This window comes from Falco cherrug, chromosome 4 (genome assembly GCF_023634085.1).
Source record: "Falco cherrug isolate bFalChe1 chromosome 4, bFalChe1.pri, whole genome shotgun sequence".
Lineage (NCBI taxonomy): Eukaryota > Metazoa > Chordata > Aves > Falconiformes > Falconidae > Falco > Falco cherrug.
In genome coordinates this window covers 55,940,125-55,965,509 of record NC_073700.1, presented here as the reverse complement: position 1 = coordinate 55,965,509, position 25,385 = coordinate 55,940,125, and the positions used below count along the sequence as shown (strand labels likewise).

Here is a 25,385-nt window from a genome sequence, read left to right as displayed (position 1 = left end):
ACAATCTGAGAAGGATTTGCTGTCTTCACTGCAGGAGATAACTCCTTCAGAACTCCTTCAGTGTAGAAATGAATAGGTTTATCTAAAAGATGCAATTTTCAACCAGGTGACATAAATTCAATGCAGGACACTGTTTGATCCTGTAGAAGGCAGGGTGACAAATGGGGTGGCTGTAATGGCTCTTCCTGTCTCTAACATCTCTGAATGCAAGAAATCCTTAGGGGTATCAGGCTGTGAGAGTTTTATCACTGCTCTTTGAAGCATGGGAAGCCAATGTTTATGTCCACAAAGTGCAATTTCATGTGAACAGAATCAGTATAAAAAGATTCCCATTGATTTATCTAAAAGTGACTGAATTTATTTATTTATGTTGCAGTTGCCCTAAATTTCCAGACAGCAGGCACAGAAATGGATGTCTACCAGGGTCGGTTCCAGGACAATGGGTTTTCTGGGTATGTCTTAAAGCCGGAATTCCTTCGGGATGAACAAACCAAATTCAATCCAAAATCCATCACAGAAGGAACATGGGGGACAAAGAAGAAGCTTCTGCTTAAAGTAAGAACAGAAGTCAGAAAATGTCTCAGTAGCATCCACCTTCAGGGGGGGTGTGTAGGTTGTACCTTCTGGTCCCACCTAGGCAATGTTATCTTACCCCTACTCATTTCCCACCGCTGGGGTCTCTGCTTCAGTGCTGCATGGGCTCTCATCCTCCAGGGACTTACTCACATGTTTAATGCTTGGCAACAGGAGAGGTTAATGACAACATTCACTGTCGTTACAGAAACATACAGGCAGACATGCAGTCAACAGTCAGCACTGTTGTTTCCAGGTATCATCTGATCACTGTGGGGACAGTTAGAAAAGTTGCCTGTCCCCTAGCCAGCTGGCTGGGCTGGAGCAATGTTCGTTACGTGCTTTGACTCATGACAACTTCTTCTGAAGGATGTCACAACACTGGCTCTGAAAGACCAGCATCAGCTTGTCACAGCAAGTCCTGCACTCCTGGAGAAGGAGAGGGAAATGTGCCAGGGAGCCCTCTTTCCTAATGATGTCCTGACCTCTTCCTCTGTTTCCTTCACAGATCATCTCTGGTCAGCAGCTGCCCAAGGTGAACAAAAGCAAAAATTCCATTGTTGATCCTAAGGTAACAGTAGAGATCCATGGCGTCCAACAGGATAACAACAAGAAGCAGACCAAAGTCATTGAAAACAATGGTAAGGGGTTTTCATCCACACTGCTGCTTCCATGGGGCAGTAACCCTTTCATTCCATGTAGTAGAGTGTTTATTGCCAAGGCTGCTGCCCTGTGGCCTGACCTGCCCAGGTGCACCCAAGCCTACCCACACTAAGCAGATACGTGAGGTCCTGTTGGCCTGCTTCAGTGCAGGGACTCTGGTTATAGACTGCTGGTGGCATCAACTAGCCCCACACATTGATATCCCTATGGAGAATTGCTTTCAGGGGTTCTTTCCTCTCTTCTCTCTCTAAGATGTTTGGAGACAGACATTCCCTGCAAAATAACGTCAGTTTTGAGGTTGGCTGCCAAATTGGCAGAGCTAGAGCTTTGGAAGTGCTCTTTGCCTCCATGCAGTTGTATGTGACCTGGGATGGACTGGTCCCCACCAAGATCTCCCTAAAAAAGGCTTCTTGTGAGGCTGATTTTATCCTGAAAGTTGTCAAAAACTTAAAAAAAAAAAAAAAAAAAAAGAGGTTGCAAGGGACTTCGGGAGGTGTCTGTTCAGCCCCTGCCTAAAGCAGGGCCATACTCAACTCAAGTTGCTCAGGGTATTGCCCAGATGAATTTTGAAGATGGAGATTCCCCAGACTCTCTCAAGTGATCCAGTCTTTGACTGACCTTATGACAAAATAAGGTATCTCTATTCTAAACCACAAGTTCCCCTGTTGCAGTTTGTGGTCTTTATGCATCAAGCTTTTGCTGTGCACCTGTAAGAAGAGCTTGGCTCTGTCTTCTCTATAAGGAGGTCATGGAGGATAGCAGTAATAATCCCCTTAACCTTCTCCAGGTTGAATAATTCAGCTTCTCTCAGCCTCTTCTCATATGTAACATAATCTGTGCAGGAGAACATTTCCTGTGCCTCCTCGCCTCCTCGCAAGGCAGGGACGCTGCATCTGCTCATCCTCTTGGCCACAGTGGCACTGGTGGTAGATTAATGCACATCACAGCAATGTTACAGGTGAAGGGTGAAAGCCATAAGCCCCCTCCTCCAAGGAGCCGGGCTCAAGCCTTACCCAGCACTGACCTCAGAGATCAGACAGACGTTTCACATCCCTGTGGACCATTTCTCATCGGTCAAACGTGGCTGTGATTTCCCTCTGTGCAGTGAGGGTCTGAATAGTGTGGCCTTCTGAATTTGCAGAGGGCATATTCAGCCCTTCCTCCTATGGGAGTAACGAGACAGTAGGAGTCTGAGAAATCCGTCCTCACCCTCCCGCTGACAAACACACAGGCATGTGTGTACACACAGACATCCCCACCCCCTACCCCCACCCCACCCCCATTTTCTGTGTAGAGTAAGAGCCAAGCACTAGAAAGCCAACGCATATTTTCCTCCCTGCCAACAGTGTTTCCCTTTTCCTCTTTCCTGTTTGAGTAAATCTGGCCTAGCTCCTAAAGCTCACAGCCGTTTCCGTCACCTACAATAATTTTTGTAATGTCTTGAGTCAAAGCTGTGTAAGCAACATTGCAGACCTGCCAGGCCTGTTCCTCAGGGCTGCTTAGCACACCCAGCCCCACAGCCAGCCCTTGGCTGGCTGGAGCGGTACTGGAGTGGTACTGGAGGCGTGCTGGTGTGAAGAGTGTTGTCCAATGGAAAGTGAATCAAACAGTGAAAACATCAATGTTGGAAAGGAGCAGCTGCAGGGAGAGGGTTGCGTTTCATGGGCTGAGGTTTCAGGTATGTGACCATGCTTCAGCAGCTCACCTGGTTTGATATTTTATGGTTGGACTTAATGATCTTAAGTGTCTTTTCCAGCCTAAATGATTCTATGAGCTGTGTTGGTGGGACTGAAGGCTGTGGGCACAGATCAGGTCACAGTGGTGCAGCCATGGAGCTAGAGAGGCTGTGGGAACCTGCTGGCTCAACAGCTCTGATCGTCTTGCTATGACTCTGGAATGAGTTGAAAATCCCCGACAGATGTGAAACCTGCTGTCCCAGGGCTGATGACTTTCCCTCAGCTTTCATGATTTGCTCCCGTGGACTCAACAACACTGGGTTGTTTTTTTTCCCCAAAGATGAAGGAGGTCAGGAGCAGATGTATGTTATCTGAACAGTCCAGTTGATTTAATCCTATGAAAGTCCAAATAAAGTGCACCAACCCAGCACAGGTATTCTGCTGCAGCACTGTCCACAGGCCCATCTCAGCACCTTCAGGGTCAGCTGAAAGATCCCTGCCTCCTCCGGAATCATCCACAAACCCTCCATGACCGACAGGCTTCAGCTGATGTTTTGCTGTCCTTGGGCATCTGCTCTGCACAGGCTGGGCCAAGGGCAGCAGGATTCCCAACAGGATGTGCTCTCCTCCTGTTTGTTTCTGGGGAGTGGTTTATTGACACTGCAGAGAGCACCTGCCGTGACCTGGAGAGCGAGCACGGAGATTGCTCTTCATCTCTCCTCTGATGTGACAGTCTCAGTTTTGTTTGCTTTCTGAGTCCAGACCACAAGATCCTTATCCGTAACAGAAGTGGGGCTAATCTGGCTGTCTCAGCCACTGCCCTTATACAGGGAGACATAAAACATTTTGTCCACAGACTTGATGTTGCTTTTTTTGTAATCAGACACTCCTCATTAACCTTTCTTACAGACAGGGAAACTGAGGCACAGAGTGCTGACAGATGGGTGTACCTTGAGCACTCAGTGAGGCTTAAGGTGCCAGAAGGCTGTCATGACACAAAGGCACAGCTGTCCTCTCTGCTTTCCCCTGGTTTAGGGCTGTAGGAATTTGCAGCTGGTCCAATAGCAACCAAAGACGTCCATGTATCAGCCAGCAAGATCCTGTGGAGCGGAGCTGAGCTCACTTCCCTCCTGCTCCTCACTGCCTTCTGGGGCCATGGTGCTGAGGTCTGAGCAGCCTGAGCTGAAGGATTTATTAATACCAGGTAGAAAATCGGTATCAGAGCTGGGAACAATGGTCTCGGCACCTCCTAAGACCTTTGGCCTGGGTCAGATTAGGTTGTCAGTCAGGCAAAGTCTCCATCCATTTGCAAGCACCTCTGACCTCCGTTCTCGCTTGTGAGCATCTCTCCCTTCCTTCCTTGACCGTGAGCAGCTCTGACCTCCATCCTTGTCTATGTTGCCCAGGTTTTAACCCAAAATGGGACGAAGAGTTTACATTCGATATAGAGATCCCTGCACTTGCCCTGGTCCGGTTTGTGGTGGAAGACTTTGACATGTCAACCAAGAATGACTTCATCGGGCAGTACACCCTTCCCTTCACTAGCCTGAAGCAAGGTAAGGCCCTGCTCCCTGTTCATCACAACCCCTGAGCCCTTGGGGGGGCTCCAGTGTCCTAGATGAGTTGGTCCAGATCCATCACACCTCGAGTCAGAACAGGTCCTCTCTCTAGGGTAGGAGCAAAGTGATAAATGGTTTATTGGGCAGCTGTTAACACTGTCGCTGGGGAAGGGATCCTCTTGTCACCAGTGGCCTTGGGCACAATGTCACCAATGCTCAAAGCCATGCCTCTCAGACCTACCTGTTCTCTGGGCTACTGGGAGCGAAACGCTCTGAGGCAAGGAGATGTTTTTGCAGGGTCTTGGCAAATGCTAGCGAATACTTTTCCAGCTGGACTAAAAGCCACTTTCCATCTGTGTCTCTGCTTCCAGGGTACCGCCACATCCATCTTCTAACCAAGAATGGAGACCCGTACTCCTCCTCCACCCTCTTTGTGTACATCAATATCCAGGACTGTGATTAGCAGCCCAGCTCTTTTAGGGCACAGTGAACTTGGTTACAGACCTAGAAGGAATTCAGCATGTGAAGTTTGCCAGTGTCAGGGTCCTGTCAAATCCCCAGTGCCTTCTCTGGAGCAGCACATGGTGTTCCAGAGGACCCCGATGTGAAATAGCCATCGACCCTCTCCCTTCTGCATGCTGGAGACATCCTAATGCTGCTGTTGAGATTAACCCTTTTGTACCAGTTTGACCAATCCAGCTGTGTTTTTAGTTCACTTTATTTAGTGTGATTTTTTAATTTTGCTTTTAGCGAGAGGATAGGGACTCCTTTTTAGCAAAGTACAGCTCTTGGGTTGGGTTTGGTCAGACATCTGGACAAAACACCCAACATCTGCGCAAGAAAAGAATCCACCCCACCACTGAAATTAGTGGCCAGATGCCAGGTGACTTTTTGTAACTTCAGATGTCAGCCATCTTTCACTGTATGAAGTCTTAAATTGGGGACGCAATTCTCCTCTTTTCTGTAGCAGATTAAAAAAGAAAGCTGCACTACAAAGGCCCATGTTATATAACTCAACTTTCCTTTTGTATTATAATAAAAAATACATGAAAACTTCTCCGCCTGTGTGCCTGGCTCTCAGCCAGGTTGCTTTGCGTTCAAAGCCTGGCTCTCGTCCTGTGGAAGGAGAAAGAGGCTGCCGAACGGCAAATTTCCCTCTAACCCAAAGCAAAACCCACTCAACGGGACCTCAGAGAATGCCTTTTGCCAGTGACAGTGGAAATACGCTCAGCTGACAGTGGGACTTATTTTTAATGCAGTAGAACTTTTTTTTTTGGTGTTTTTGTAGAAAAAACGTCATTTTTTAACACAGAGGAAGTGGCAGTAGGAACTGTCGTAAATGTTAGCCTGGTCCCAGCTGCGCTGTTGAGGTAACCTGGCACAAGCAGGCAGGAGTGTTCAGCAACACAGTATTTATGGCAACAAGTGATTTTTCTTCATGTACAACTAAAGAGTTAAGGGAATATTGTTGAAATAAAATAATATATATTTTGAAGTGCCAACTATATTACTAACAACATGTTAGACTATTAAAGGTAAAAAAAAAATCTGGAGACGTCCAATTACTTGTCGCTATTTGCCTTTCTTACTTGAACGCAACAAAGATGAAGTTGGAGACAGACCTGCTTAATTTCTTAAGGCTGTCAGTCTTTCTGGGGTTTTTCATGCCTGATGGTGGGGAGGATGAGCTGTTACCAAAGAGGCCAATGTCCCTTTAAACATATTCCAGTCAACTCGCTCCCCCACCTATTTTTGAGTCCAAAATAGCCTGGATTTAGTGAGCCTTGGGGCCACTGCATAACTGGGTGTCATTTAGTCCTACCTGGAGTTCGTTGTGCTGCAGTAAGCGTTGCTGGGCACATTGATTTTTCCTCTTCACTACAATATTGTGTGATGTTATAAGCTGTTACCAGATTAAATGTGAATTATATCCACAACTCCAAGGCTCATATTGAATTAACAACCAGCGGTTGAAAGAGTTCAAGAGTGGCAGTGGCCACCGAGGTGGAACAGGGTGTCCTGCAGTGACATGGGCTGGCTCTCAGCTCACCTCTGGGATGGGGCGTGTTGTACCAGGAGATGCATTTGAAGGTGAAGGCCGGGGCATCCTTGACTCCAACTCAGAGACAGCCTACGTTCGGTCCCTGCTCCCTGGATGCTCTGAGCATTTTGTTTTAAGGAGACATGGGGTAAAAAGCATGAACAAAGGATACCCAGGTCTGCCCTGTACCATGGAGGGAGCTTGCACCATGCAGCCTGAGAGTGGGCGTGATCAGGGGATTCTTGCCCCCTCGTGTCGGTACCAGCTCTTGTGGGGTGAGTCAGATCAGCCCCCTGAGTTGGCTTAGAAAAATTATTTGCATTTTTGGTGTTGCAGGATTGGATTTGGGTTGAATTATCGAGCTAAACCAGCCCTTACCTGCCTGCGGTGGCCAGTACTGAAGGAGTAGGGGACAGGGAATGGGGAGAGATGTGAGGGCAGGACCACACTATCCAGGGCCAGGGTGTGCTTAGATGGACTGCATAGAGAGGCCAGGGTTTCCTCTGCCTGTTGTGCACTTACAGGTAGGCAAGATCAGTGGGAAGAGAGAACATCCCTCATCAGGTGGGCACAGTTGGGGGAAAACTACTGGAGCCAGGTGGGAAGGTAGCTGAGGTGGAGATGGGATGGACAATGCTGCAAGGTCCACAGAGAAAGGGACACGGTCCATGCTGTTGTCAAGGGAACTCATCATTGGATTAGGATGCACAGGAGCCCCACTACAGGGAAGAGCTCTGGTGAGGGGAGCAGCAGAAGTGGGACATGGCCCACCAGACACCACAGCGTGAAAGGGATGATGTGTGTGAGAATCTTTTCTTTAGAAATCAGAGGCAGAGAGTATGAACAGTTCTGCCCATGAGGAGAGAAGAGCAGCAGCCGTTTCCAAGAGGCCCAGATATCCAAAGGATCTATTATCTGTAAAATGCCATGCTGGTTCCAAGTCCTAGCAGGAGCACTCGTGTGTGGCTGAGCATCACGGCAACAGGAATTAAAGCAATTTGTAGCAAACCAGCCTAATCTCCCTAATCCGACTATATTTCCGCTGGTCTCCATTTGATCACGTGGTGCTCGCTGGGCCCGCAGCCAGGGCTGGTAGGTGGCATTCCTGCCTTTTATTGAGGTGCACAAGCAATTCCTTAATTTCGGAGCTTGCATTGCCCTGCTGCAGCATGCTCCTGCCAATATTGCTGCTTCCAGCAGTGGCAATAGAGGCTGAAACAGGGATAATGTGCCCTGATTGTATTCAGCGTGAACACAACAGGAGCAATCACGTGGGTAATTCAGCTGATTTGTGCCTTTGCTTGACTCTTACCTTATTCTGCACGGGGAGGTTGCAGTGGGCTTTGGGCTGGACCCTCAAGCAGAAATGGGATTGCAGTGGTGGCAGAAGCACGGAGGTAACGATGGCATTGTGGTTTATTTGAAGCAAGTACTAATTCTAAAACGCAAAGATCTGTCCAGAAGACCCTGTCACCTGGAGGCCCCTGCCTCCAGCCCGTCTAGATGGTGACACTTCACCTCTACTGCATGGTCCTGGGTGTTGAGTGAAAGCCCTTAGCTCCTCAACCAAGGAAGCTGCAGCTCTTCAGCTCCAAGCCCACATCCCTGCAGCAGTGGTGGGCAGCCAGGCCAACCGCTGCACAGCCAAGTAGTCCTGTTCATGGGCAACGGGGGGCTTCAGGAGCAGGGTGTGTGAGTATGGGGAGAGAAATGGTTCTGGCTATGTCATGTTTGGGAACAGAAGGGGCCCCATCTCCTCTGTTTGTTCTTTTCTTTTTAAAAAGAAATCCCCAGTTCCATTAAAGACCAGGTGTTTGAAGGACTGGTGGCCCTGCAGAGCTTTCATCTACTGCCATCCTACCCCACATGCTGATCAAGGACACTTACAGTGCTGATGCTGGCTGTTTATTTGAAATCACTGATCAGGTGGGAAATGGAGTAAAGCTGCAAAACCACATCTTCTTAAACTTATGTGATTCTGCCTTTAGTTTACAGTTGTACCCCTTAAACACTGATTGCTCACATTTCCCCCTGCCCTCCCTCCCCAGTCAGACTGAGCTCGCACCGTGGAACGAGCGCTCTCAGCCCCACGGACATCACAGGGATGGAGCCCTGGTAAAACCTTCATTTGGGACACCCTCTGCCTCAGGTCATACCCAAATCTCTCCTGGCTTCCCCAACCCTCTGGTCTGTGGGCAGGTGGACTCTTACATTCACCTGGTCATGCTCAGGGAAGCCAGGTGAGATTAGAGATGCTGTCTGAATAATAAAAAAATAGAGTCTTCTCTGGCAGTCAAAATCAACAGCTGTGTCTAGCCCTCAGGCTCATCATTCCCTTGAAACAGATCAGCTAATAAATATATTCTTAATAAGTGGTTTTTTTTCTAGGCCAGGTTCTCATTTGTTTTACCTGCACTGGGCTATGCATGTGCTACAACTGATTCTTGCTGTTCTTTGGCGAGTAGTTTTTCCACAAGGTGAGAAGTGGCAGAACTGCCTGATGTCACTCCATGTGCATTCCCATCACACATCTGGCTACCCCATCACCTTTTCCTGACCTCAAGGCTCCCCCTGTCCTCTCCCTACCCAGGATTTACATAGCAGTTGCAAGTAGCCCTTGTCTTACCCAATTTTAGACATCTACAAATGAAGAAAGATAACGACCTTGTGCACGTGGCAATTTGCAAAAGGGAGAGGAAAGAAGAGGCTACAATGCAGTTGTGTGACACGTGCATGTCTTCATGGCTATCAGCAATAAAGTGGCAAAAAGAGGCAAAACCATCCTGCAAAATCATTCCTGCAAAAGGTTTTGCCTCCTTAGGTTCAGGGTTTGCAGGGAGAGAGGAGCCATCCCCTGAGCAGTGGCTGCTGGAATAACTGCGTCGGATCTGGGCCTGACTGAGATGTCGAAGTGGGTTCATTGAGCAAGTGTCTGTACTTCTTCCCTGAAGCTCCTAGGAGAGCGAGGGTTGGTCCCAGAGTCCTGATGGCCCCTGCGGTCTCAGAAGAGTCCATACTGCTTCTTCTCGTTCTGCTGCTTCCATTTGGGCATCTGGTAGAACTCATCCTTGGACTTCCCAAAGATATCATGGAAATCAGCATCAGAGAGGTAGTACTGCAGCGGGAGAGAGCAAGGAGAGGTCAGCTTTGGCTTTTACAGAGGCTGGGACACCTCCATCAGCTGCATCCCTTCCTCACTGTGCCAGTGCTGAGCCCTGACTCCAGGCCAGCAGCTCCTGTCCTCCTGTCCAGCTGCCTGTCCTCATGGGGGGATATCCCAGCAACCATTCTGCATCCCACTTCCCAAAGCACCAGGGGAATAAAAGCCCACCAGCCCAAAGCAATGCTCGGTTTGAGGGGTTAGCACGCTCTGGCTGGAATTCGGTCCCTGCTAAACATACTGAGGCCAGGATTAATCATGGTGCATTGGTGAAGCTTTGAGTGGTTTCTTGGGTAGTGATTCACTATGAAAGCATCTTCCCCTCGCTCAGTTACACCCCCAGCCCCCCAAAATATTCGACTGGAAATGTTCACTCCTATTCCTGGAAAGAAAGAAAGTTCTGTAGATAGCGGGCTTGTCAGTGATACTGAGAAAGACCCTGTGGGAGATGGAGGTTGAGTTTTCGGCATCGTTTTGGGTAGAAAAAAGCTCTTCTGCACAGCCCAGCTGAAGTACAGCCATCAGCACGTGGGCATCGCCATGGGGCAGGGCTGCTGGCGCAGCTGTGGATGAGCTTCCCTGGCTGCACGTATCGGCCTTTGCCAGGAGAGCTCTTGGGGCAAGACACTGCTCAGATGTGGGTTGTAGAGAGTAGAGGAACTCAGCCCCTCTGTCCCTCTCATCGGCTTGCTTGGGCTCAGCTACAGGTGTTGCCAGAATCCTTGGGCTGATCAGAATATGAGATGTGGCATTCCTCCCCGCCCCTGGATGGGATCTGCTGAAATGCAAGCTTTCTGACACCCCCCCACCCGCACCAAACTTCATTCTCAGCTGTGTCACCTTGTGTCGCAGGGGAATGGTGCTTTTGATTCTCTGTCCCTCCAAGGAGGGACGTTGGGTGGCAGGATAAAACAACTCTACCAGAATATTTTTTTTTAAATGACTATTTAAAATTCATTTTTCTGCCATAAAAAAGTAGAAATATTTCAACTAGGGTAAAACTACCACAGTTTCCTCTCATGTGAAGCTCCTGCTTTTTGATGAGACCTACGTGTCCAGCTGTATCTCCCTGAGCCTGAAGCAGGACTTAATAAAGTACTAGTGCACTTAGGCAATGACTATGTTCCAGGTTAAGCTACAAAGGCATCAAACCAGCAATGCTGTCACCTCTTTTTTAGTGGGATCCACGCCTTCTGGAAGTTCATCCACCGTCTTGTTCATCAGCACCTCTCGGGAGTAAATTCCTTCACCGTTGGGCACCAGGGAAGGGCTGCTGTTGCTGTAGCTGTTGCTCTCGCTGTGGTTGTAGTGTGATTTATAATCTGGGGAAGCACTTGCTGTACTTGAACCAGCCAAGCTGGTCATGCTGAGGGTCCTCTGGTTCAGGCTGATGTTGTTAAGGTCCTGTCAAATGGAGGAAAACATGTCAAGACAAGAAGCTCTGGCAGAGCAAGTTGGGGGTTAACCCACAATCTTTCTCTCTGCTGGGGCCCCTGTTTCTGGCTGTTTCTGGCACAGGCCGTCTTGTTGGTCCAAAGATGCAAGGAGAAATTCTGAGCTAAACCACCAGTCCCACACCTCCATCAGTGCTGCATCTTGGTGTTAGGACTGCTAAAAGCACAGCGCTGATGAGAGCCCTTAGAAATAACTGAAAATACTTACAGTCGTCTCATTCTTCTCAAGATAACAGCAGGGGAAGGTACATGTGGGAGGACAGAAGGTGAGATTAGATATCAACCATGTCTAAAACTTCTGCATTACCTGCATACCCCTCCCTGATATGCCATTTCTCCTTGCTCAAAGCCCCTGACACTTCCTTCCAGCCTTCCTCCTGCCCCTGGCCAGGGCAGAACCGATCCCATGTGACTGTTACATTCGGGTCTGTTGGGACCTTGTTTTCTCTGTGGTTTGTAGGATCCCTCACTGGGCTGTGCCCTTCTTGGCCAGGAGCCCCTTGTCAGGCGTCTCTAGAGCCCCACCACTGCGCAGTGCTCACACAACGCTGAGCACACAAAGCTGTGCACGCTTTGGTTTGCGTGTGTAGTTTGGGAAGCAGCTGGCCGACCTCCTGCTCACAGATGCCTCTGCACAAGGCTGGAAAAGGCCCAGGAGATCTGGGTGCATTTAGGGGTTATTAATCCCGTCTCCCTCTGCTTTGCACAGAGGAGCGCAGCAGCCTGACCCTGACAGCCTGAGGTCCCCTTGTCACGCCCTCTCCTTCATGCAAACTGGTGGGGGGATGCAGGGGAGTTGAAACTCAGGTATTTCCCACCTGTATGGTTGAGGAGCAACTCACCACTTTGATCTCGGATATAGCCAACACATCTCCTAAGCTGTTCTTCATCTCCTCATAGGACTTGCCATCCTAAAGGTAAAGAGAGTTGTAAGAAGCATGGGCTGCCTTTAATTAGCACATGCTTTTGTTCTCTAATGAGATCAGGAGATCTTATGAATTTTAAAGCCCAGTGGTGCCCATTGAGGTGGCAGTTGGTGCCTCCTGCAAATGCCAGCTCCTGGAATCAGGAGACTGTGCCAGAATCTGAGCTTTCACTAGAAAACAAAAACAAATGGACTTTCGCCAGTCTGTGAAAATAGGAAGTTTAAAGACTTCAGAGAGCAGAAGGCAAATGAAGAGAAATCTTATTTACTGCTGGATTTAAATCTTTTACATTTGAAGTAAATCTTGCAGTGCATGAAAATGTTAGGATAAAATAATATTCCTTTTTCTCCCTTCCCTGACTCATTTAGCTAAAGCAACAGATTTTTCATAGCCTCAGTCCCTGACTTCTTGTAATTTGGTGCCATGCATTACCAGCTACCTCTTCTTTCCTGAAAATAGGAATATGCTAGATACATTGGCAAAGCTCACAACTGTGTTTTCCTAAGCAGCCAGGAGATGTCAGTTCTTAGCAGAATCATCCAACAAAGTTCCCCAACAAGAACAAACAACATAAACACATGGACTGCAGAGCAAACAGATTTAGACCCAAAACTGAGCAATGAACACACACACCAGATGTTTCTGGGATGTCAACAATTTGGATTGCTTCTCTGCAGTTGCTGAAGCTGCCTACAGGGGATATTTTTACAGGCACATATTTTATGAGCTGTATCCTTGTTTTTCAGCAGTTCCTCAGAAAAAAAATATCAGGTTTTGACCTTTGTTCTAAGCATCAACATTGTTTTAAGGGTCATTGCTCTGGGAGTTGCTGTCTTATCTGTCCAAAGCCTGCTGTCAAGACAGGCTCTGTACCACCACACCAGCTGTAAAGAAAGACGATGCAAACCCAGTGACAGGAAATAAAATACTCTGTATGAATTTTCCTGCAGTGTGAAGTCCCCTGGAGACCTTCACGCTATTGTCCCAGCTGTCCCACCCGCAGGCTTCAGCGTGGGACTTCACTTACAGCCCTTTGGGCAACTAGAAGATGGGATGGCTTGTGAACTGGCTGAACACCAACGTTCACAGAAAAAAACAGCCCAGGAGAGAGAAGGGACAATCTGTGGCAGCCCACTGGGGAAGGCTCCGGGAATACACCACCTGGGAGCTGAGCTTTTCACAACTGCCCATCATCTTCTGTGTTTTTTCTGTGGTGGTGGGTTGTGGGTTTTTTTTTTTTTTTTCCCCTCCTCTTAAGCCGTGCGCACCAGTGCCATCGGGTGGCACGAATGTAGGTGCACAGCCTGGCAGCATTGCTTCCACCTCCCTGTTCACTATAAACTGATGCTCTGGCTCTCCTAACCACCAAAGCCCCTCCAGGATTGTTCTTTATTCCAAATATACCCTGTGGTGCAGCACAGAGTCCCCAGGCTGGCTGTAGCAGCTGGTGCATGGTCTGCATGGAGCTCCTGACAGCGCACGGTGGGGCCTCGTGCAACACAAGCAAATCTCAGCTCCGCATTATACTCCTGAAATGATTTGAAGCCTGTGTGTTTGAGAGAGAAGAGAGAAAAGACTTTCTTCTTTTCCAGGCATCTCATGGGGCAGGTCTCCATTTCTATATAGCAAAGAGCTGGTATTTGTAAATTTGTAAATCAGCTTTTGAAAAGGAGGCTTGTATATTATAGGGACCTTGCTCGGGAGCTCCTGGGCTCGGATGGGCAGATACAAACCTGGACACAATACCTGTCTGCTCGTATCTTTCATTTCATCGAAGATTGCCCTTCAAACTGCATCATATTTTTTTATCTGTGGCTGCATTTTGAAAAATAAATATTTTTTTCGTTTTTCTTTATGATGTGGGGTGCTTCTGTTTTCACTCTGAACTTGATTTTACTACTAGCAGCCCCAATGCATTTTTGGCTGAAATCACAAACCTGATTTGGAACCTGATCTTTTCTTAAAATAAAAATCTGAATACTGTGAATTCAAGCACGTTTACATGTATTTACAAAAGCCTCATTTTCACTAAACAGGTACTTCTTGCTGGTGAAGGTGTTAGAAGCTGCTCAGGTAGCACCAGGAAACCATGAAGCTCAGGACCATCACAGTGAGATTTCGTTCCATGCACCATAGAGGATGTGCTCGCCGACAATAACACCCTTTAAGCACCGCTGAGCACGTGTCCATGTCTCAGGGCTTTTCCAGTAACTTACGCTCCATTTGTAGGGGTCCCAAGCGTTGAACCATCCTGTGAAGTTGAGGGGTTCATAGCCCTGTTTCACTAGAATTATTGGAGTTGCCAAGTCTCTCCCTGCTGGATGGGTCTTGAGATACTCCTTGGCTGAGGCAATTGCCTCATTCCTTTCATATGTGTTGGAGGTTTTGCCAATCCAAAGGAAAATCTGCAAGGACAGAAGGTATTGAAGATCAGTGAGGAGTTAGGACCTGTGCAGAGGTGGCTGTTTGTCTCTGCCAGCTGGAGCAGAGAGAAGTGTTTCCCACTTGAAATGGTGTTTCCCAATGGTCCCCTGGGATTTTGATCCCAGATTTAATCCCAGCCAAGAAAGATTTTACTTCTGAGACAGGCATAAAGCATAAATAACTCAGGAAACAGCTCTTGTACATTTCAAGGTAGCTAAACCCAGTCTTTGCATGGGCCAAAACTCCAACTAAGAAAATGAACCACATGGAGACAGTTTCCGATAGTCTAAAGCAAGTCACCACCGGTGCTGGGAAAGGAGGGGGAGAGTTCCTGTGTGCCACCCTGTTGTATGAGGCAGCAAAGACTGGAGCAGGTCCAGTTCTTCTGCCCTTAGAGCAAGGCATGGACCAGGTGCATCCATTTCCTCCATCCCAAAACAGGGATAGCAACACTACCTCACCCGTGTGTTCTGCACCTGGGTGAGAAGGACTGGGCACAGTCCTGTTTGTCTGACCAAGCGTCGTGGAGGGTTTGGAGATGGGGCAGAAGATATATTGCTCTTGGTTTCACATTCAACGAGGGATTCAAAAACTGTTGGAAAATATGTTTGGGGAGAAGGGAAGGGGGAGTCTGTGCTGACCTCTTCCCATGTGTCTAGCAGCATGACGTCATCTTCATCCAAGTCTTCCTGGCAGAAACCCACCACCTCTGTCATGATGAATCGACCCGTCTGGTTGGAGCACTCAAAGAGGCGAGGTTGGTAGTGTGTGGTCTGCTCTTGAAACCTTCCTCATGCATGGCAGGGAAAGAAAAAGCACAAGAGATGGAAACCTTTCCCTTGTGGTTACTGCAGGGCCCTGCCGCTACTTGTCATGACCTTGATGGAAGAGGTGGGAACATGGCAACACTCATATAAGGGCCTGAAGGTCAGCAATGTCAGGTTCTGGGATTCTCAGACCATTTTAACAGTTTTTAAAGATATCTCCTTCTCCATCCAAAGAAGGCAAAAGCAGACCCCTTCTCTCATTGTGGAGGTGAGCTTGGTGTCAGGTGAAAGCCACATCAGATCACCTGGTTGCAAAGAAACCCATCAACCTGCCCAGAGGGTTGGAGAAATCCAGATTGTTCACAAGCAAATTTAGTTTCATGAACCTTCTGGGGCTGCCCATAAAGCTAATAAAGGCTGGAAATGGAGCATGTGGCTCATGTGGCCCTTATGACAAGGTATGGGATGGATTTACTGCTGGGAAAGGAGGATGTAGCACACCCTTGACTGCAGGGTTTGATTCTGCAGCTCCTACTTCACAGAAGGCCTGACCCAAAAACTAGGAAAGAGGCATCTCACTGTGGGTTCTGACCAAGCTTTTGGGGATATTGTGACCTCATGCTCCCTTTAGCAAGGACACGGTATCAAAGTGCTTACTCCCTGCAAAGCCTTGATCTCTTGCTTAAAGTTGCCTGGCCAAGCCCAGAGGAACAGGCAGGTCACTATTACCTCTTTTCACTGGCGTAAGGTGCTTTGCCTCCCAAGGCTTCCCAGAACTCGGCTGGCTCTTGTCCTTCCAAAATGGTGTGCTTGTCCCGTTTGGAAACGATGTCAGCTACCATTTTTGCCATCTCCCTCTCATCTCCGCTACATCCCTGTGTTCAGGACATAAGATTGAGGTGGAGTTAGGGACAGACTGGCAAAACTTATCTGTGGGTAAAAGCTGGCTTGGTCCTACCCTCTGGAGAATTTCAGAACTGCTTGAATGCTTTTGAGGGTCTCATCTGAGCTGGTTACTCAGAATCCATTTCTAGTCCTTGAGGGGACATTCAGTGCAGCCAATGGCATCTAGAGTAAAACTCAGATAATCATAGAATGGTTTGGGCTGGAAGGGACCTTTAAAGAACATTTAGTTCCAACCCCCCTGCCATGGTCAGGGACATCTTTTGCCAGACCAGGTTGCTCAAAGCCCATCCAACCTGGCCATGAACACTTGAAATGATGGTGCATCTGCAACTTCTCTTTGTGCTTTGGTTTCATCTACCATCTCATCCTGAAACACAGGACTGAAGCAGGGCAAATGAGTACGCTCAAATCCTGGCTATTTTCTTACAGCTAGAGAACCTGGGGTGCTTTATTCAGCTGAAAGCTGTGTGAACATCTAAAATGAGGTGAGATGAACCCCAAGATGGATTACTTGTGTAGACAGAGGGCTGCCTTACTGCTGATCCTCCACGGACAGAGCCTTCTCCTGGATGTACCTTTCTCCACTGACATTAACGGGCTATGTACCCAAGGAGGCACATCCACAGCTCCGTGGAGGTGGAGACTCAAGCCCCACATCAGCAATTTTGGCTCCCTTTGGCTTCCTCCCCTGGACTCACTGCATCCTCACCTTCCCGCACCACAGGTAGCAGACTTGGCTGGTCGTCAGCAGAAAGACGTCATTGGAGTTAAGCGAGGAGGCCCGGGCTGGCACCTCTGTGGCTTTTGTGTTCATCTCATCTGTGCCCCTCACCTGGAAGAGGCGGATTGCTGGCTCGGGCATGCTTTTCTGAGCCCGGCTTGTGCCGCCCTGCAAGGAAACAGAGGGAAGGATGTTATCGGGAGGGGAGGAGGACATGCAAATCCAGGGCACAACTGATTTGAGGAAGAAGGCTTTGAGGCTCACAGCCTTCCACGCTGCTGCAATGACGGACCATGGTCTTGTGCAGAGCAGGTGAGGAAATCCAAATAACTTCTGATTCCAGGTGAGAATAAAACCCACATGGCATAACTTCCACATTTCTCCCTGATTACTCTGACTCTTGACCAGCTTCCATCAAGATGCTCAAGTTCAATGTGAGTAGATCTTAGTGACTGCAAGGCATTTGCCCTGTAAATTGGGCAAGGCAGCTGGACTCTGATTTCCAGTTGTGCTGGGGTTAGCTGAACATCTGCCATGGAATCCTGTTTGGTGGAACCAACACTGAGATCTGGGGGCAATCCCCCTCTTCTCCAGCCATTTACAATGTCTCCACCACAGATGTCGGCAGCCAAAGCAGCAGGTGAAGTGGGTTAGTAGTTAACATGATGTAATTCAGGCAGGGACAATTCAAATAATGTAACTGTTTGTAGGATATTTTGGAGGACCCTCTCTGGATAATGATATCTAATTCACGGGATGATTGTCTTATTGCAACTGCAAAGTATTTGGGGATGGAGTTGGAAAAAACATCGCACATTAATGCTGGAGCTTGGGGATGGACAGCTGAGTCTGGGTCAGTCCAGCACTGTTTTTACACACACAGTATTCAGACTACTTGGGAGAAGTAGCAGAAATGTTCCACCTCTTCCATCTGCCAGCCCATGAAGACCTGGCAGGCTCCTTTCCCGAGTATCAGCCTGTTTTTCTGGACTATTTCCATTGCAACTGCCGAGCCACCGTCGGTGCTTGCACCTTCCATTGCCCAGGCGCACAAAGCCACCTTACCTCGTAAATGATCAGCTTGCCCTTGAAGATGGCCAGGAAGTGGGTGGGCTCCTTGCCCATGGTCACGCGCACCTGCACCGCCTCGTCCCCGTACTTCTTGTCCAGCTCGATGGCATTGAGGGCACAGGCGGTGATTTCATCCACAGAGGCATGGCGACCCTGGGGGGAGAGGGAGATGCCACGTGCAGTGTGGCGAGACGAAGGGTATGAAGCTCTGCACAACATCTTGCCAACACCAGGCCCTGCATATGATATCATGAGACCAAAGTTAAAACTTCCAGATGTTTAAATTTCACTTGCATTCTGTTTTTGGAGACTTTAGCATCCCATTTTTCAAAGCTTCTCTCTGCATTCCGGGGAGGAAAATACACTTTAATTCATATACCCACATGACTCCAGGAGCTGAGGCTTTAAGGGACAATCTGAAAGACTGCAAAGTTTGACCTCAGCACTGTAAGACCCCATAATCACTCATTCTGTCTGATGCCAGCTTGGGCTCAGTGTCCACGCTGCCTACAAAGCACAGCTTGGGATATTTGCAATGGACAACTGCTGAGCGAAGGGTGGCTGAGTTCTTCTGGATGCTTGGGTTGGGATTCCTGTGTGCAATTGCTTCTGTCAATTTTAGGCTTCCAGCAGACACAGCTCAGTCCCTTCTGCTTCGGTTTGACATACCTGCCACATGTAGAGGACATAGTGGGGCCTGCCTGATCTCTGGTAGGTGTACAGGACCAGGTAGCAATCACCCCCGTAGAACTGCCCGTACGTCTTGGGATTCACCGGCTGCATTTGCAAGTCCTCAATCCTCCACACCTAGTGAAACAAACATCTTGGTGAGCAGCAGCAGAGTCAACGTGAAGACAAAGCACAGCCCCTTTGCTAGTAGACCACTGAAGTTTGGGTCTTCAGGTGAAAAGACAACACTTCCTCTCTCTCCTGGGTGTCACCTATGTTCCCCTGGCTTGATTAAGTGCTTGCTGGCCAAGTTGGGCCTCTCCAGTGACTGTCGCCATACATGTGCCGTTAATGGACTTTCAGCAGCCAGTGGCCCTCAAGGAGGAGCAGCCTCCAGGTCCCTCTCATCCCCACAGACCATCTCTCAACCAGCTCCATCTTCCATGGGAGGCCACAAGAATTGGAGAGGGGCCTCTGCTCTGCACAAGTTTGGTTGGTGTGGACCTAACTGGGAGATAGCATGAGAAGGAGATTGACTGTATTGGTTTCATAACCCAAGCACATGGCAGGAGAGGAGTCATCTTGGTGACTGCTTTGCTCCAGTGGTCATGGGATGGAGGAGAAATGCCCCTGAACTGCTGTAACTGCTGCATTAGAGTCTGCAAGCACTTTGCTCTGGCCACAGCCATGCTTGCCTTGGGGAGGGTAGCTGGGCACACCTTCCCAGCTCCGTACAGCTGCTGTGTGTGAAAAGGCAGAGATGCTTGGAAACACACTGATTATTGCATCCTCTGTCAGTAAAAGGACCTCTCTTACCTCTATCTCCCCAGAGGCATCATCTACCATTCTCTGCTCAGCAGCTAACTCTGGTCTGGCGTGGAGTTGCGTGGTGTCAAACTTCACCTGCTCCACCTTGGCTGCATGCACCAGCAAAATAAAAACAAGAACCCAGTGAATGTACAATAAAACACAAACCCTCTGCATCACCCTCATGCACGCAATCGTTACACATGCGAGAAAAACCTGGTCCATGGTTCCAAGAAGCCAGCAAGCCAATGCTGAATTTGGAATATGCAAGAGCTCACACATTCCCGTGTTGGTCTGTTACAGGCTGGCAACTGGCCATATAGTGTGTTCCAGTGATGATTGGCTTGTAAAAATATTACTTGTCTCCTGACTGAAAAATCATAATTGTTTTCAAAATCTATACATATGTCCCTCCTTTTAAAAAGTTGCTTTCAGAAATAAAATGGCTATATTTCTCCAGCTCATGATAAAGAAACAGTATTTATGGGCAGCAACGAGAGAGACAGAGGAAAAAATTAAAAGAGAACTTGCAAGGGAAGGAGATTTGCAGCTCTCGTACTGTTACTGATGGACACATTCGGCATCTCTGTCACCATCCCATCATTCACCAACAGGTTCTCTCTTTGGTATTGTTTACTCTTTGGGGTTAATGCATTGTCATATTCATTTCAGCAGCATGATAAATTGAGGCACCGTTTACACCTGGTGCAAATACGGAACAATTCTATTGATGTCAGGAAAGTGTTGGGTGGGTGCCAGTGTAAATGAAAGCAGAATATTGTTCAGCACTTCCTTATCAGGTTCAGCATTAGCCCTTTATAAAGAAAATAAGGAAGTTCTGCAAAGGTGAAACTTTGCAGAAGTTTTTCAGACAAGAGTGATCTTCTGCCAACATTTACATTTGGAATAAGTGGCAGTTTGGTTCATATAAGAAGCCTCAGCACTTCTGAACTTTGTTCAGTTCCTGAATCCTTTGCATCTAGTGAAGAAGTGGAAAATACAAGGCATGAGAAGCATGTGCACTGGATTTTCAAGACACTAAAGGCAGGAGACAGTTAATGTGAAGGATTCAGCTGTTGCTTAGCACAGGTAGGAAAGCCCAATCCAGGACAAACAAGCTCACCAATTTTGCCAGTAGTGTAGACTTTGCCAAGTCCTTGTGCTTCGTCCTTTTCTGTCCACCTCTGGAAGAGCTGTTTAAACATGGCTGACTCTGCTCCATCATTGATTACTTCAATATTGGTGGATGAAGGATAGCCTTTGGCTTGCATAAAACCCTAGTGGGGTTGGAAAAGCATGCTAGTGGAGACACACTGGGCTTTTTACAGACATGAGAAGAGGGATGTGGACCTGAATCAGCCCAAAGAGTGAACATCCCCCACTGAACACAGTGGCATGACCAAGAGCAGGATTCACCCCAAGACTTGCATTCAGACTTATAAATGGAGGTGTCTGCAAGCTCTCACTGCAGCATCCATTATTTCTGCATTTAGGTGACTGACCCCTTTCCCTAGAGGCTGGTGACCTGGATCACATCCTAAACTTAATCTCTACCTGGCACTTTAGTCTTGAAAAAAATCTCACTCAATAGGTCTAATGAATAGCCTCCTCCTCTATCTCAGACAGCTCTGTAGATGGCTTCTAGTGATGGATCTAGAAGAGAGGAGGGAATAGCGATTGAGTGTGCCCATCACCCAAAAGCCTGGTTCAGTTCTTAGTTTTTTTTCCAGATTGTTTGTCCCTCTCAAACAGGGAAGACTTTCCTCCCTGTAGTGTGGTAGAGAGCATGCATGCCAAGGTAGTGATGGGATGGAGGCAGCCAAGTACTCCAGTGCATGATGTGTGTCCTGAAGGGGCTAAACTCTCACAAGTCTCTGGGTTTTTGTTCTGCAGCTCCCCCTGCCACCCCCCCAAAGAAATTATTTCTTTGCAAGAGAGCTACTACTGAGTTTAAAGATTACTTCAACAGAGGTGCTTGATAAAATATGAAAGGGAAGAGAATTATCTGCATTGTGCCACAATGCCAAAGTCATTGTTCGGTTTTGGGAAATGCTCTTCTGTTTATCCCAGCGGGCTCCAGCATGATCTGGAGGTACAGTGCTGACAGCCCTGGTTTGGGGAAGGAGCCTGATCATGGGCTTCTGAGCATTCATCTTCTGTTGTAAATACTGCAGCCACACATTACCCCCAGGGAAAAGCAGAGCAGATGGTCTTCCCATCCCTCCCACCTGCCACACTGAAAGAAAGAGATCTCTTTTGTTCTACATGTGTAGCTCAGGGCCAGAATTTGCAGAGCTGATTGCCTACTAAAAAGCATCTGAGTTAAGCTTTTGAAAGGAGCATAGAGGACTGTAAGATAAGTTTTAAGGCAAAGATTTCTAAGTTTTTCTTCTCTGAGACAATAGATGTGATTGGTATTAAAGCTGGGTGTCTCCAGGTAAGACTTTTTTGAAGGTGGGGCCAGAGAAGTTCAGTATCTCCTGGTAAGATCTCATTGAAGATGAGGCTGTTTATGGTCTTCATGTAAGTGAACAGATGAATTAAAAGCTAAGTTCCTTTGTAACCTTCACTTCAGCCTGCCAACTTAACTACCAAATACCTCATTTGCTAAGCCTCCCTTGAGGCTAATTTTTTGTGAAAGGAGGTGTTGAGCCAGAAAATAACTGCATGGCAGCTCATCTGGAGGAGCAGCATGTGTACCAGGGCACGATGCTGGTGTGCTCTACCTGAACATGAGCCCTGGTCTTGCCTCAGGTTGGCCAATCTGAATTAATAGCAGTTAATAACAGATCTCTTTCTACCCAGTCAGAGGAAGAGCCCCGTATCACCTTCAAATTCACATGCAGAACCTGGGCCCCGACCCACTGATGGTGTGCAAAGACTTGTTGCCTGTGATGGACTTGCAGTTAAGGACTGTAGCACCTACATAAAAGGTCTGGCTTTTCCTGAGAGCCCAAATAATCAAGGTTCCCACTGACTTGCCCGAGATGTTACTCTTGGGAACACAAGAGATGCCTTTCAGGGTCTGAGCAGTGGCATTAAGAGATGCCGTTCAGTGAGCACACCATGGGCTTGGTGGCTGTCTTCACTGTGATGCCTTCACTCTCCCCAGTGTCCCCAGTACTGGATCATGGATGTTAGGATATAAGAGCCCCTTTAATATATCCTTATGGACCTGTTGACCATGAATTTGTCTAATCCCACCTTGACTCTGCTGACACTCTCTGCCCCCACCATCTCTTGAATCAATGAATTCAGAAGTTCACCATTTACTGTGTAATGAAGTATTTTCTTTTGTACTTTCTTTAACAAATTTCTTCCTAGTTTTAGTGGCAGATCTTAGCTCTAGTGCAATTTGGTGACTGATAATTGTGTGTTTACGTTATCATGCCTCCCTTAGAGGTTTAACTTCTCTCTCTGTTATTACACAGACCAGCTCCTCAAGACCTACGCTTAATTGTAATTAGTGGTCAGACCTAGACTAGCACTTATATACAATATGACATATATTACAACTCACCACAGCTCGAGTGAAGGCTGCTTTTTTCTCTTCTGGGCTGGAGGCTTTTCCTCTCCAGACGTAAATCTTAAAACCACCTTGGTCTAAAATGTAGCAGTCCTGAGATTAAACAGGAAAAACAGGCATAAAAAACTCCGTGCAGGCAAAGGTCCTCATGTGTAGCCTACTCAGGTTTGATCCTTTTTGAAGATTTAGATTAGATGTAGATCTAGCTCATTTGCTTGTCTTGCAGAGCTCTAACCCTGGTGCAGCCCTTAGCAGAGGCAACAGAGGATGGATTTACTGTGGTTTATAAAAGGACTACAGCTACCACCAACCCTACAGGGCAGGGGTTTGGGGATACACCACCTTTGCAAGGACACTTTAACTGTAATGAGTTAAAATATGTGTTTTTCTTAGGCATTGCTCAAAACTGGCCATTACCATCTCATGAGAGATGGTCCCAAACCAACAGAAACACCAGCTCCAATAGGCTCCAGGAGAAGTGCACGCTGAAATATCAGCCTCAGCCTGCTGTGCTTCAGCTCTGCTGATGGTAGTGCTCATTAATCTACATCTGCTACTAAAGGAGCAGGAAAAGTCCAAATTAGATATCTTCTGCGTGTCTATTTTGTGTCCTTGATGTGGAGCTAGAAGTGTTCCGTCATTGTGAACACAGTAGGATCCTGAACCCGAAGGGGATGAGATGGCTGCTAGGCAGCCTGTCTCCGCTGCAGAGAGCTGCTGCTCCAAACTAACACCACACTGTGCGACCAAAGGCTTCTCATTTTTCAGACTGAACTTTGACAAGAAAAGTAAAAGCTTCATATGCCTGTAAAAGGAGACTGAGATTTAACAAGGCTGACACTAGGATGGATAAGGGAGCTGGAGCCTTGCAGCACAACGCTGTTTTGGAATAGGTTGGTTTGCACTGCAGAGAATTAAGGATAAGCAATTCTTTGCCAGATTTTAGCCAGAAGGATATTAGGAAAGCTGCTGTTTCTGAAAGCGTTTGGACAGAGGGTCTGTAAGGAGTGTCCTCCCAGGGTGGGTCAGTGAGACCAGCCACTTGCTACTGCAGGAAAACATCTCCATCATTTTGTGAGCAGAATATTTATTTGCTCCGAGTTCTGCAGATGGAGGAGGGCTATCCCCAGACATCAAGTATTAAGAAGCCTTATTTCCATCTAGAATTTATTCCGGGCCTGCAGCTCTCCTTGACTCTGATTGCCAAGCTAATAACATCCTCGGCTGAGAAGACCAATTTGCCATCTCTTGTTAGAGCAGCTTCAGTGCACCACCGACCTCTGGCCACCGAGGCTGTGGCAGGGCTAAGCTGTCCTGTTTGCAGAGGACACCTGACAAATCTGAACGATGCAAGGGCTGATAATTTTCAGGAAATGGGGTATCCCGTTGGAACAGGTGCTCAGATGAAAACAAAGCAAGCCACAGCACCCTTTTCCCGCTGTAAAGGCTGGTGGCTTTCTCTCACCTCGTGCTGGAGCAGATCCTGTGTCAGGGGCCGGGTGGCTATCTCCTGTACCACCAGGTCACTGTCCTTCTCGTAGACGCTGAAAGACAGAGCCACGGAGTGGAGTCAGGCTCCACAATGTTCATCATGAGGAAGGGCAGGGTTTGGAGCCCACCCCCAGACTTACTGGTAGAGCCGGACATTTGCTTTCTGCAGCTCATCTGCTTTGGTATCTGGGATGGCATCTCGGAGCTCCCCGTGCCTCTCACCCATCACCATCTTCATGATCTGCATGAGGTCCGGGGAGTCCTTCTCATTGTCAATGATGCCAATTTGAGCACGGCCACCTCTTTCGCTGTCCCTGATGCTGCGAGCCAGCGCCAGACCCTGCACAAAGATCAGTGGGTGGTAAATCCTGATGCAGACAAATTGAGTGAGCTTTGACCTAGAGCAATGACTGAGCACCACTGCTCCAAGCCAGATTACCACAGCTCTCTGAAACTTCTAGTGTCCTCCAAATTTAGCTATTTACAAAGCAGATGTGTCTGTACTGCCTGCTTATTAACTATCTCTCAGGAAAATACTGCTCATTATAGTCACTACCAGTGCTTGCTCCTGCCGGGCACAGGCGTGCGGTAGCCACAACAGGGGTTGCCAATGTACGACTGTACATAAGCAGTTCCAATAATCCTGTGAGATGGTTTGGGAGAGAGATGCACACACGCTGAGGACAGCAAGGCTTGTTGCTGCAGAGCTGCAGGACCCTGGGTGCCCCATGGTGACATTTTATATTTAAATGATTCAAGTATTCAAAAAACCATGGATGTTTTCTGTGAAAAAGCAGCGTGAAATGCCAAGCAACTAATTAGGCTGAAATTTCCATTTTCCATTGATTTTTTTTTTTCCCCATGACTCTTACCGCAATAGCTTTGAAAGAGGCCCCTCTTTGTTAGACCTAGGAAACAACCTGCTTGGTTGCCAGGCCTGAGATGAACCAT

General features: G+C 47.9%; 2 protein-coding genes across 5 annotated transcripts in view; one reads left to right on the top strand and one right to left on the bottom strand.

The window, feature by feature from the left end:
- Positions 1–6,408, top strand: part of PLCD1 (phospholipase C delta 1) — a 56,397-nt gene extending 49,989 nt beyond the window's left edge. For both annotated transcript variants that reach the window (XM_027809848.2, XM_005442303.4), the window contains exons 12-15: positions 377–555; positions 1,082–1,214; positions 4,319–4,468; positions 4,843–6,408. In XM_027809848.2, the coding sequence (XP_027665649.1) occupies positions 377–555; positions 1,082–1,214; positions 4,319–4,468; positions 4,843–4,934 (554 nt within the window). In that variant the 3' untranslated portion in view covers positions 4,935–6,408. The remainder of the gene's footprint in view (positions 1–376; positions 556–1,081; positions 1,215–4,318; positions 4,469–4,842) is intronic.
- A 1,993-nt stretch (positions 6,409–8,401) lies between these two features.
- The window catches only part of VILL (villin like), a 37,624-nt gene continuing 20,640 nt past the window's right edge, over positions 8,402–25,385 (bottom strand). For all 3 annotated transcript variants that reach the window (XM_055708656.1, XM_027809860.2, XM_055708655.1), the window contains 14 exons: positions 24,575–24,774; positions 24,409–24,487; positions 22,938–23,036; positions 20,541–20,694; positions 19,427–19,527; positions 18,611–18,748; positions 17,936–18,094; positions 16,859–17,038; positions 15,973–16,118; positions 15,118–15,262; positions 14,269–14,457; positions 11,969–12,037; positions 10,840–11,076; positions 8,402–9,627 (listed from right to left, as the gene is read on the bottom strand). In XM_055708656.1, the coding sequence (XP_055564631.1) occupies positions 9,514–9,627; positions 10,840–11,076; positions 11,969–12,037; positions 14,269–14,457; positions 15,118–15,262; positions 15,973–16,118; positions 16,859–17,038; positions 17,936–18,094; positions 18,611–18,748; positions 19,427–19,527; positions 20,541–20,694; positions 22,938–23,036; positions 24,409–24,487; positions 24,575–24,774 (2,010 nt within the window). In that variant the 3' untranslated portion in view covers positions 8,402–9,513. The remainder of the gene's footprint in view (positions 9,628–10,839; positions 11,077–11,968; positions 12,038–14,268; positions 14,458–15,117; positions 15,263–15,972; positions 16,119–16,858; positions 17,039–17,935; positions 18,095–18,610; positions 18,749–19,426; positions 19,528–20,540; positions 20,695–22,937; positions 23,037–24,408; positions 24,488–24,574; positions 24,775–25,385) is intronic.